Source organism: Pongo abelii, chromosome X (assembly GCF_028885655.2).
Source record: "Pongo abelii isolate AG06213 chromosome X, NHGRI_mPonAbe1-v2.0_pri, whole genome shotgun sequence".
NCBI lineage: Eukaryota > Metazoa > Chordata > Mammalia > Primates > Hominidae > Pongo > Pongo abelii.
The window spans coordinates 117,194,133-117,207,904 of NC_072008.2; the positions used below are offsets into that span (position 1 = coordinate 117,194,133).

Genomic DNA, 13,772 nt, shown 5'->3' on the forward strand with positions numbered 1-13,772 from the left:
AAATACTACCTCTCCCTTTACCCTCCCCAAGTTCTTGGTAACCACCTTTCTACTTTCTGCTTTTATGATTTTCACTATATTAGATAATTCATATGAGCAGAATCTTATGGTATTTGTCCTTTTGTGACCAAAATGTTCTTTTAGAAAGATTTTACTTGCAGGGGACTGCAGGATAGACCAAGGTGGATGAAAAGGATGTCATGAGTAATCAGGGACAAGGAAAACCTGATGGTAGTGGGGAATAAAAACTGTCAGCAAGAGGCCTAGCCAGTCTGATTGTTGTATCCAACTTTTCTTTGGATTAGAAACACCAAGAAGTCCCATTTCCATCTACTTTCTTTGTCTCCACCAGAGTGATGGTTATGGAGCCAGTTGGTAAAATACTGCTTAGATGAAGAATTCATAATCATCTTGGTCCTTGGGAGTGCCTAGGGGAAGCTGGCATCGTTGCTTCTCCGAACACGGGTCAGCTGGGAGCTGCAGAGTTCGCCCTCACATAATTGTGATGTTGGTCAAGCTGTTTCCTAGAATCTCAGCCGCCTATGTTTGTTTGTTTGTTTATTTGTTTTGAGATGGAGTCTCACTCTGTCATCCAGGCTGGAGTGCAGTGGCACCACCTCGGCTCACTGCAACCTCCGCCTCCCGGGTTCAAGTGATTCTCCTGCTTCAGCCTCCCAAGTAGCTGGGATTACAGGTGTGCACCACCACACCCAGCTAATTTTTGTATTTTTAGTAGAGACGGAGTTTCACTATGATGGCCAGGCTGGTCTCGAACTCCTGACCTCAGGTGATATGCTCGCCTTGGCCTCCCAAAGTGCTGGGATTACAGGTGTGAGCCACCGCACCTGGCCTCAGCCTCCTGTTTTCTATGTCCTTGTCTCTTTCCCTCTCCATCAACCTCTTCCCAAGCCCAGTGCTTTGTGTTCTTTATCCCATTAAAACCTGATCTGAGAAAACTATGTCATCAGTCATTTATGTCTGAGGGTAAATAAGATATCTATGTGTTTCCTCTCACAGAGAGTAGCTGCACCGTCAGCCTATTGAAGAAGAATAGCCACACTGTTAAAGAAATTGCAAGCAACAGGTAGAGGTATTTTGGTGGGCATGAAGTCTTTCTCGGGCTTCTGAAAACATGGTACTAGAAGTCACCACCTGATGACACAGGTTGCCATTGGCCAAAGCATCTTATGCATAAAATGAGGTCACTTTATTCCTGCTCAACTCTGGAGGGAGATCTGAGATCTTATTTTTTGTAAATGTTCTGTACCGATAATTATGGTGTTTCTATCATACATTAACTCTCAGCTTCTCCATCTATAAAATTAAGAGGTTGGAAAAAATAATGTCTAAGTTTCCTGCCAGCTTGGACATTTTGAGGTTATATGATTATTGGTTCAATGTTTTATGTTTTTGTTTTTGTTTTTTTTAAAAAAGAATGTCAGCCAGAAATATTGAAATCAAATTTTATTTTTGGAAAATGACATTACACACATCTTGCAAATGTACACAGAAATGAGAATGCGATGAAGAACAGAGCTTGAGAGCCAAAATGATTGCAAGAGCAGCTCTTTGGCTGCCTGGTATTGAATGCTGCAAATCTTCAGCACTCACAGTTCACAGCACCTTACACACATGGCAAACTTCTCTAGACAACCTTGAAGTCCTCTGACCCAGGAAAGCCCTCATTGAATTGCGGAGGGGGTGAGGGAAGAGGGGTGTTACAGGCACAGGAGATGAAAAGGGTCTGCTCCAACTGGTTTATGGGGGCCTCACCAAACCTACCAGTCCAAGTGGGGTCAGCAAACCAAAAAAGGAGAATGCCTCTTGAAATACTGCTTTTGAATCACAATTTCAGAGTAGGTTAGGTATTGCCTGGGACATTGATAGTAATGCATTTGAACTCATGCCCTTGTTTTTTTTTCTGGCTATAACTATTCTAAATAGGTGGCTAAAGTTCTTAAATATCTGTTGTATTTCTCTCATTTTTTTCTTTTTTTTTTCAAATAATTATTGGTCATCGGTCAAGCAGTCTTCTGAGGTCTCTATCTTAAAACAGCTGCAGGGATAAGGGACATCACTACCTACTGTCTTTGGATTACGTGTGATTCTGAAAACTATTCAATGCTGAAATGTAATCAAATGGCCAAATATAACCCCAATTTACCACTGATTTTTACGTAAAGTTGAGTCTTTGATCACAATGCTGTTCCTTAAGAAATGATCAATAACTGCTGAGAGATGGTTGAGAAATGCCTTTTCCTCACATTTTGGTTTGTTTGTCGTTTGCTGACTTTACTTGGCAAGAGTTATTGGGCCTCCAATCAGATATTTACAACTGTAAGACAGCTGGGAGCAGGGAGAGGGAGAGGGCAAGAGGGGTGGGAAGAAGGACTACAAAGAAGAATATATTCTTTTCAGAGGTTAAAACGAGTTAAGAAATGTGATGTACAATACCATGCATTTACTCTCCAAAGCTAGTCACTAGCAAGCTAACACCTCTAACACTACAACCACCAATTACAGCTGTTTTGCTACAGTTACTCAATTCTAACTACAGCTATAGGGCAGAAAGGGTGGGCTGTTTCCATTTTAAACTTTCTCCCTTTGAAAATGGCCATAAAAGCATTTTCTGTACAAGTTTAGTGGCACAAAAAGGTGATCAAAAACATTTTAAAGAACTTACCACACATGGGAAATGCAAAATTCAATCAAAACATGCATTAGTTGTATACAAGTCATAAGGGATCATTGGCTTCAAGCTGCAATATATTACAGGACCATACATTGGAGACATTTTGGCATAACCTCTTACTTGTTCAAATCCCTTTCGGATAACTTATAAAGAAAAGTCATTGTAAATTTTGGCATTCCATATGGTATTGCCAAGCAGTGACATTTCCAAGGGCTTTGCACTCTGTTTAATAAATTAACACCTACTATCTGGCTTCTTTAGGTCCACTAATTTCTCTTATATGGACTGTCTATTCAGTATCATGAACAGTTGGTGTCAAGAGTAAATGTTTAGGTGACTCTAGTAATAGAAGGAAAAAATACATTTCAATTAAGCAAATGTCTCTTTTTATAGTATAGATTTGTTAAATAATCTTTTCATTTAAATAAACTCTGATTGCCTACCAGTTTAGTTAAAACAACTCAACAGTTAGCAAGCCCCAAACAAGATTATTATAGAGAGTTTAATGTGTAACGGTAAAACTTTAAGCAATTACTCCCCCACCCCCATCCAGCCAAAACAAACGACAGGAGAAATTACCTGTGGTCCCTCATTATATTATATTGCAGCTTTAAAAATTATGGGCACATCAAACAAAATCAATTATTAGTATTTAGCTGATATAAATCCATGGGTGGATTTTTTCTCTTCAGCTGATTATGTCTCTGAGCACGCTTCACTGTTCCACAAAATGGCAGACTGAAAAGGAACCACAAAGTATTCTGTACAGTGCTTGGAAGGCAAAGACCTAAAGATACATGAGCTATAAGGAAACTGCTTGTAAAGATCTGCTGAGAGGGATTACGAATGAAAATGGAGAAGAAGAAAGGGCCAGGATCAGGCTGATTCCCACCAACATACTTCTGATTGGACTGGGGTAGGACCAGGGCTGATTGAATATGGAAATAATTTATCATCAGTCCCAAGGCAAAATCACAGGCTAAGAAGAGGCACATGCCCAATGCCTAGACAGGGAGGAAGGAAAAAGTACAAATAAAGATAATAAGAGGGAGAGACAGAATTTGCACAGGACAAAGGATGGATGTTTGTACTGTGGAAAGAGAGAATGATAACATAGAGTATAAACTGAGAACAGAGGAAACTAGACAGAGAAAGAAAAGTCAAAGAGATACACAAGAGGTAGAGTGGCAAAAAGCCATTGATTCCCTCAGGTTATTGACCTAGTAATGAGAAATGCTAATGCCTTCAAGTCTTTGCCTTACTTACAAGGTGACTTCTGTTGTGCCATCTGACCTCTCCCAACTAACCTGCCCTTCTGATCAGGAGCAGAAAGATGCCTTAATTCCCAATTGGAATTCTATACTTCCCTAGTCTCAGGCATCCAAGGTAAGAAAAAATCACCTCTGATTCCAGAAGATGTTGAAGCCAATAAACCAAGAGATAAAAAATTAGTCTTGTCAGCTGGGCATGGTGGCTCATGCCTGTAATCCCAGCACTTTGGGAGGCCGAGGTGGGCAGATAATTTGAGGCCAAGAGTTCAAGACCAGTCTGGCCAACATGGTGAAACCCTATCTCTACTAAAAATAATAATAAAAAAAATAGCCAGATTTGGTGGCACATGCCTGTAATCCCAGCTACTCGGGAGACTGAGGCAGGAGAATTGCTTCGACCTGGGAGGTGAAGGGTGAAGGTTGCAGTGAGCCAAGATTGTGCCACTGCACTCCAGCCTAGGTGACAGAGGGAGACTCTGTCAAAAAAAAAAAAAAAAGTTAGTCTTGTCAAATGATGGCCAATGTCACGCTAGCTAAGCCAAAGTGGGAGGTCTGCATAGATCCTTAACAAGGAAACAAGGCAGGAAGCAAAACTAAGAGGCTGGGGGCTGGGTGTATAAAGACCATACTAGACTTTTGGAGATGAAAACAATTTCTGGGGACCAGGCTTTAGGAGAAAGGGAGGGAAGGCACCTTTTCCTGAAGGGATAGATGGGGCAACATTCTCATGCCCCACCCCAGATGAGCTCCAAAACACTTATGGTTCACTTGGGAGGTCAGTCTGGGACTTAAAGCCAAAGCCCTTGATTCAGTGAAGGCAATATATGAGTAAGGCCTGGAAATGGATCCAAGTGGCCCTATGTGGCCAAAGACAGTTTCCAATAACCTTTTTAAAAAATCAGTGTGTTTTATTTCCATAGCAAACTGGACCACCATAAAAGAAGTTGTTCAAACCACTGTCCCAGTGTTTCTATCTGGGGAAGTCTCTTGGCACAGATGTTTCTGAGGTGGGGTGATCTTTGGGAACATTCCCATCAGTGTCCTGGAGCTCATTTTGGGGATACAGGCATCCTGTTCTCCTGTCCTAGGGATATGAATTTTTAAAAAATAAAAGCCATTTAGAATCAAATGTGCAGGGTGATTGGGAGCATTGTACTCAGAGTATTGAAGGGATTAGGAACACAGACAAAATTTTGTTCAAGGTAAGCACCAATCACTGGTCTAAGACTTGGACTAGATGATTCAAAGAAGAATCTCAGGGTTCCTTGCCTTTTTCAAATAGCTACACATCCACTTTCAGGTTCCTTGGTTACTTGTGACTGCGGAGGAGAAGGAGGAAGGAGAGAGAAGTACCTGAGGAGTGGGGTAAGCCCAGAAAGAGGTCTCTTAGAATTGAACTAATAAATACCCCCTTAGTTCCCAGGAAGAGCCTTGCAGCAAGGAAAACCACATGTTTGGACCCTTTTGCCCTGGTTTCTGCTGTGGAAGGCCACAGGAGCAGTGTACACAACAAGATGGGAAGAGTGTATAGAGCACACAGCTTGCTATTTTGGTGCAAACACAGGAGCCAATGTTTAACATCAGCCAGGGTACATTTTTGTCACAAAGCCCCTTGCTTATACCTGGAAATTGTCCTCATCAGAGCAGGATGGCTTTGGGGACATTGTGGATGAGGGCAACCACAGTGAGACCAGGTTATTTTCTCTAGCTCATCTCACTCTCATATTCTAAAAGAAATCATTGCCAGTGAATGGTAGCCACACTAGTTTTTTAAAAATGTTGAAAAGCCATCTCAGAAAGTTAGGATGAACAAAGCTATTGTTCCACTCTTTCTTTTTCTACTCTGGAAACAAGAAACATTTCCCTCAGCCTGGAAAGACCAACCATTATGAGATGACACAAGGTGAACTGATGGGGAAAATCAGTCTTCCTCCATTCCATTTGGGCAAGGCAAGCATTCGGTGGGGGGCTCTTCAGAGGGCTCCTCAAGATGGAGCAGTGATCTCCTGAATCAGATGGACAAGGCCAGGGACCCCATTGCTCCTGTTGGCTCTCAATGCCTCACTCTCTTCAAGGACATCTGCAACCCATGTGGATGGGAACCAGGTGAATGCACGGAAAAGGGACTGTATTAAGTTGCTGGGTGGATTTCCCACTGAGATCAGGGCAGCAGCATGTGGCTTCAAGATGCAACATGACCCTGAGAAATAATTCTCAGGAGCCTAATAGAAGGCAATACTGCTTAGTGGGAAAAGGCCCTGGAATAAGAGCCAGGAGATGTGGGTTCTAAACCCAATCCTGCCCCAGCCAGCTGTGTGACCTTGGGGAAATTACTTTACCTCTGTGTCTCGGTTTCCTGGCCTGAAGAATGAGAAATTTGGAGTAGAGGAGTAGACGATGTGATCTTAAGGTTCCTTCCAGCTAGAAAACGCTATAATTCAATCTAGGCTAATACTAAAGTCCATAAGGACACAAAGCAGTCATGCTAATGGCTATCCTTTCCAAAACAGTGAAGAGAAAAGGAGCTTTTCTCTCAATTTACCCCTAGTTAACACTACTTATGAAGTTAGTTGTTCAGCCCAGCCCCAATATATACATTTTCTCCTTCTTTGTCCCTATTTCTATTTCTGTAGGGAAGAAAAATCAGGAGGTAGGAACAAGCAAGAGATGGATTGTGTGTGTGTGTGTGTGTGTGTGTGTATAAGAAGGAGGGAGAAGTATAGGGAGTGGTGGCAAATGCTTGCTGACTTAATGTTTGCTGACTGTGCAGAAATTAACACAATGGAACTTGAGTGGTAAAATTGGATTGGGTAAAATTGGGAGTGAATGACAGGGGTGGAGGAGCTCAGTTACAGACACAAAAAAAATTTGCCTTGAAAGTGGGCCAATTTAAAATGCAATTAATTATTGAAGACTTGAATTTTGGACTATGCCAAGCCTCATCCCCTGCCCCCTCCAAAATGGCCATAAAGAAACATTTCCTTATTCTCGATTAAAAATAAGATGGAAGATGTACTATTGTTATTGAAGATTGTTGGTTCAAAGGTTATCCTAAAGAAAATATGTCCATCTAGTATTTTCTAGTAGTACATATACCGCAATCAAGAAAATAGTCAGAGAGCTAGTGTGAGGCCCAAGCATAAGGAAATCTGGATTCTTCCTCTGGTCCTGCTCTTTATCAGCCTCCACGTCCTCATCTTAAAATAAAGGTGTTGGACTAAATGAGACCTAAAGTGAGACTATGGGTGGAGTCATTGGGGGTTCTGGCCTGAAGTTTAAAATCAGGCCTCCCACCATTCTTTATGCCCACACCCCCTAATCCAAGTATCACTTTTTCCCAATTAACTACAAAATGTTCTGGGAGGCACTAAGAAAACCCTGAGCTTCTAGAAAGAAATAGGGGCTTAGTAAAATGGGCTTATTAATGGTTTTGAATGGGTCTACAGAAAAAGGAGAGGGGGCAAAAAGAGATCCTCATCATTTGGGGTTCTTCAATTTCACCAGAACTAGTACTACCATCATCTCACTTTTCCTGAACCAAAAATGTTTCTGGTAGCTACAGACATCTGAAACTTGTCTAGGGGCATCTGAGATACCCCACCACCACTGGGTTCCCCCCTACACAGTGCACATCAGCAGTGCCACCAAGTTGCCACCAATCCATTACAGGGGTGTCCTGTAGTATTTCCTAATTTTGAAGCAGCTGCAGATGCACACACACACGCACATGCACCACCCCCTCCCACCACCACCACACACACACACAGCAAGCTCATTCCGTTTAGAGTGGAGGAACAACTGCAAGCCATTCAGTAGCCAAACAGCAGCTTGGCTTCGAATGCTGTGGCTTTCAAAATATCTGCACAATTACAAAGAAATAAGGAAATCTTCATATCTGCTAAAAGCAAACACAGAATTGGCATGCATGACCTTCACTTAAATTTAGTTGTCTTTGCCATTATGGGCTACGATTACAGAAAAAAAAAGCAGTGTTATAAACCTGTATCTCAAAAGACTGAAAACTATTTCAAATGATCAGTCCTTAGTAAAGAGAAATCCTTTCTAATGTTAAAGACAAGTGAAAGATTTGTGTCTTCAGTATGAAATATTAGGATTATAGATAAAAAGAGTTGCTTAAAATATGCTGTAACATTTCATTTAAAATATAATTAGAATGTCTGGTCCACATTGAAATTATTAACGCAAGCATAACTGTTAAAAAGCTATCAAAAAACTGATTCTATTGAATTGGCCTCTGCTATTCATCTTGTTTTCTCCTGGAGGTTACTGTTTGGCAGTGACAGCATAATTTCTAAACTACATTATTCTTCTGCTTTTTTTTTTGGTAAATTTTCTTCATGTGTTTTTTAGACAAAAGAAAAATCACCAGTTTATAAAAAAGGAGCCCAAAGAGTTTGCTCCTGAAATACAGACATGAGTTTTTATAAAAAGGATATTGATTTCTTGCTATAAAAAGAGACTGAAAGGTGTCAGACCTGAAAACAAATTCTCACAGTGTTTTCAGTGTTGGCTGTTAACAAGGCATTCAATAGAACAGAGATAGATGGATACCATACAGTTCATGTAATCATGTGGTATGTTAGACAGCCTTCTAGAGGAATCAGGTATATGAAGTCCCTTACTCCAAACTCTTATCAATTGCTTATTGATTCCAAATTGCCTCAGTGGAGAGATTGACCAGGAATTCACTGTGCTTTATAAACTCTTCTGAAATGTCTGCAGTATTTTCCAATTCTGTCTATTCTCTTAGCTAACCCAGCACCAGGATCCTAAGCATCTGGTGTCACAATTATAAGTTGTTGGTATTTCTCCCAATTGACAGCCAGAATTGGTGCTGGACAAGAAACCCGGGCCTCAATCAGGAGTGAAGAGTGAGGCTGAGGAGCTGCCTTGCTGTCCTTCCAGGGTCCTCCACCATTCTTGAGATCCAGAGAAAAGGGGCACTTGTGTTTGTCATTCTTGGATCTGCCAATGAGTTTTTTTTCCCACACAAACATTTTAAGTGCTGTATATGTAAACAGCCCTCTACAGAAGGAAGACTGTATGGGCAAAATTAGACAGGGCAAAAATAACGCAGGCACCTAAGCTTTCCATTGAAAGATCATGGACTAGCACATTTTGCATCCCTGGAAGGTTGCCCCAAAGGATGGTTATCAATCTATCTCTCATTAATTGGTAACTGTGGATCAGTGGCCCAGAGGAGAAATCACAGGAAAATAAACCCAACATATTACAATGTGTTTTTCAAAATAACAACAACAACAAAATAAAAACTTGAAAGCACCAATAGCCCTGTTGGACACTTGAGCAGAAGTACCCTACTACAACGATAGGCTTGGATTTGTACTCTGGACTCTGAGTACTCTCCCCTCCTTTACATGGAATCGCCAAGCGAGTCCGAGTCATCCAAGGACAGAGGCAGGTACAGGTCCTATAAGAAGAGAAGAGAGAAAGTTAATTTTCCTTTTCTTGATATCTTGAGCTCTGGAATGTCTGTTTTAGTTTTTTTATTAATACTTTCTTTAATTTTACAACGTAATAATTATAGATTCACAGAAAGTTGAAAAAATGTACAGGGAGGTACCCTTTTACCAATGTATCCTTCATTCAATTTTCCCTAATGGTACCATCTTGCAGTTTAACATGTGATCATTTGTGTGTGGGGTGTGTATGTGTGTGTGTGTATACTCCTATGCAATTTTATCATGTGTGTATATTCGTGTGACCATTGCCACAGTCAAGATACAGAACTATCAGACTATCAGAACACAGTCAGGATACCTTCAACACAAGGCTCCCTTGTGCTACCCCATTAGAGCTCCATCCAACCCTCCCCTCTTCCCTGAGCCCTGGCAACAAATAATCTGTTTCCTGTCTCTGTAATTTTGGAATTTCAAGAATGTTATATGAATGAAACCATACAGTATATAACCATTTGGGATTGGCCATTTTCATTCAGCAGAATTCCCTGGAGACTCGTGTAAGCCATTATATGTATCAATAGTTTGCTTCTTTATATTGCTGAGTAGTATTCTACGGTGTAGATGCACCACAGTTTGTTTAGCCATTCACCTGTTGAAGCACACGTTGAATGATTCAAGTTTTGGGCTATTGCAAATAAAACTGCCATAAACATTCCTGTACTGTACAAGTTTTTGTGTGATCATACATTTTCATTTCTCTGGGACAGACACCCAGGAGTAAAATTGCTGAGTCATATGGTAATTCCATTTTCTGTTTTGTAAGGAATGCCATATTGCTTTCCAGTGTGGCTATACCATTTACAGTCTCACCTCCTGCCAGCAAAGTATTAGTAGTTTGGTTTCTCCACATTCTCTCCTGTATTTGATGTTTTCATTATTTTTCATTTTAGCCATTCTTGTGGATTTGTAGTGACATCTCATTGTGATTATAATTTGCATTACCATGATGGCTAATGATGTTTAACATCTTTTCACGTGCTTAGTTTTCATCTGTATTTCTTCCTCAATTAAATGTTTCTTCATAATTTTATTCATTTCTGAATTAGATTTTTGTCTTACTGGTAAGTTTTAACAGTTATTTTATATTCTCTAAATAAGCCTTTAATTAGATATTGGGTTGCAAATATTTTCTCCCAGTCTATATCTTGTCTTTTTACACACCTTCACTGCTTTTGCATGGTCTTTGGCAGAGCAAACATTTTTAATTTTTGAGGTCCAATTTACCCAATTTATCAGTTTTTATTTTATGGATTTTACTTTTGTTGTCAAGTCTAAGAATTCTTTGCTTATAATCCATTTTTAATTTTTGCATATGATATGAGGTTTAGGTTAAGAAACTTTTTTATTTTTGGACAGAGTCCCTCTCTGTCACCCAGGCTGGAGTGCAGTGGTGTGATCTGCACTCACTGCAACCTCCGCCTCTTGGGCTCAAGTGATTCTCCTACCTCAGCCTCCTGAGTAGCTGGGATTACAGGCACCCACCACAACACCTGGCTAATTTTTTCATACATGTTATCAGTAAGATACCAAAGAGAACTGGAAAGTATAGAATCAATTCTGTGGCTACTTAAGAGCACCCCCACCCCCACCGCCTTGCCACTGCTTTTGTATCATAAGGACAAGAATTTCAGTAGAGGATTGTTCAAGAAAATTGGAGAACATAGCTTCTCCTTGAGGTAGAGAAAAAAGTGGAAATGAGGAAGAGGGACAAGAGTGGGGAGGAGAAGGACTTATTTATTTAACATTGAGAATTTATCTAACATTGAAAATGCTTTTTGCTGAGAAAGAAGTGACAGGAAAACTTGTAGTCACCTTAGAATGGAAAGAGGAGTAAAGCACATTCAGAAACCCAAGGTTTAACCCTGGCTAATTAATGCTATGACATTGAACAAATCTTTGAGTATTGGTTTCTTTATCAGTGAAGAATCTGTAAGGTTTCTTCCAGCTCTGAGACTATAATTTGGGGGTCCTAAAGGGATATTGAATGATTAAGAAACACAACAAAGGCAACTACAGCAAATAGACTCAGTTCCTGTCAACCTACCATCCCTTCACTGTAAGTCAGGGATTAGCAAAATTTTCTGTAAAAGATTAGATAGTAAATATTTTAAGTTTTCTTTGCTGGTCACATATGGTCTCTGTCATACATTCTTCATTGCTTGTTTGGGGTTTGCTCTTTTACAACCCTTTAAATATTAAAAAAAAACCATATTTTAGATGGGGTGGGTCATCCATGCAAATATAACCAAGACACAGGCAGGATCTGGCATCCCTGTTCTAAACTACCAAACAAAAGTTTCTTAGAAAACTGATACACAGGTAGGATGTACAATGCCAAGGAAATACTAGAAATGCAACAAATACATGTAAAATGGAATTGAGGCAAAGTGGCATACAATGGAGTTGCATCTCTGAAGGGATTAATTCTGAAGTACTGGAGTAAAGTGAACATAGTCAAAAGTATTTTTGAGCTCTGGACTTCCAGAAAGGTGGCATAAGCCCCTCTGAAAATCTGTTCCTCAACAAATGCAGTAACACTGGCAAAACTGTCAAAATTAACTTTTTCAGGACTCTAAAAATCAACCAAAAGCTTGCAACAATCCAAACAGTGTTGAAGAAAAACTGATGAATCTTGTAAAAATACTAAGATTTTTGGTGTTTCAACTTGCCTTATTTCGATTTTCCCTCTCCCCAGCTCCATGGTAGCCTTGAAAACCAACAGTCACTATTGTACCAGTGAAAAACAGCAATCTAGTAGTTACTGGAGGACACAGTTGGGGGTTTGGAGCTCCCCAAAGAACTCATTCCCAGAGAATTGTCACTCTTTGACCTGTGGGGTAGCTCCCTGGAAACTCCCATTTGCCAGGTTCTTCTTTTTTTAACCTGACTCAGAGCACACTCTCTGTGAACAGCCTTTTCAGGGGGCATTGATCAGTTGTAATTGTTTAAAAATCGCAGCCATATGAGGAAGAGGGCAAAAGTTGGGGCAAATCAAGCTGCTGAAAACCTTGAAAGGAAAAAGTCATAGAATCATGTGCCTATAAGGATCTTTGAAAAGCTCAGCCATATTCCTGGGAATCTAGAAGGCCAGGCACAAGTTCAGGACTGGGTATATTCTTAGAAAAGAAGCGAGATGGCCCTAATCTTTCCCCATTGACTGATCCTGAGGCCCTGTGCAAGCAGCAAGAGAATGCTAAGATGGAGTTGTAAACTGCCTGGCAGAGCATTGAAATCATGTCCCAACACAGGAACAGAGCCCCTCGGCGAAGGCTGGGAGTCTTACTGGATCAAGGCATTTAAGGTAAGCAAACAAAACTATCCTATTCATTCAAAATTATCATCACAAATAAAGGAGAAATTAAAACATTCCCAGATAGACACACAGAATCCATTGCTAGCAGACCTGTCCTGCAAAAGAATACTAAAGAGAATCATCCACAGAGAAATTAAAGGACACTACAAAGTAATTCAAATCCACATAATTAAAAAAATAGTAAATGCATAAGTAAACACAAAAGACTGTACAAATTTATTTTTGTAACTCTTTTCTTCTTTTTTTAAAAATAAATTTTACTGTGTATATTTGAAGTTTGCAACATAATGTTATGGGATACATATAGATAGTAAAGTAGTTACTATAGTGACACAAATAATTACTTTTTTGCTGACAAGAGCAGCTAAAATCTACTTACTCCCTAATACAATTTTATTACCTATAGTCCTCATATTTTACATTAGATCTCTAGATGTTCATACTACATATCTGTTACTTTGTATCCTGTAACCTACATCTCCTCATTTCTTCCCTTTATATCCCCAGCTTCTTGTAACCTCTGTTTTATTCTCCATCTCTGTATATTTGACCTTTTTTTTTTTTAGATCCCTCATATATGTGAGATTACACAATATTTTTCTTTCTGTGTCTGGCTTATTTCAAAAGACAACTACATGAACTAGTAATTATAAGAATGTGTTGGAATTTCTAGTTCTAGATCCCTGAGGAATCGCCACACTGACTTCCACAAGGGTTGAACTAGTTTACAGTCCCACCAACAGTGTAAAAGTGTTCCTATTTCTCCACATCCTCTCCAGCACCTGTTGTTTCCTGACTTTTTAATGATTGCCATTCTAACTGGTGTGAGATGGTATCTCATTGTGGTTTTGATTTGCATTTCTCTGATGGCCAGTGATGGTGAGCATTTTTTCATGTGCTTTTTGGCTGCATAAATGTCTTCTTTTGAGAAGTGTCTGTTCATGTCCTTCGCCCACTTTTTGATGGGGTTGTTTGTTTTTTTCTTGTAAATT

The 13,772-nt window shown here is 39.9% G+C and overlaps 1 protein-coding gene across 10 annotated transcripts in view; it reads right to left on the reverse strand.

Annotated features, from left to right (window-relative positions):
• Nucleotides 1-1,880: 1,880 nt before the first annotated feature.
• DCX (doublecortin) overlaps nucleotides 1,881-13,772 on the reverse strand; it is a 117,116-nt gene continuing 105,224 nt past the window's right edge. For 7 of the 10 annotated variants that reach the window (XM_054544974.1, XM_009235172.2, XM_054544973.1 and 4 more), the window contains one exon: nucleotides 1,881-9,415. In XM_054544974.1, coding sequence (XP_054400949.1) covers nucleotides 9,387-9,415 — 29 coding nt within the window. In that variant the 3' untranslated portion in view covers nucleotides 1,881-9,386. The remainder of the gene's footprint in view (nucleotides 9,416-13,772) is intronic. The other 3 variants (XM_054544972.2, XM_054544969.2, XM_054544970.2) reach the window with 1 other exon arrangement.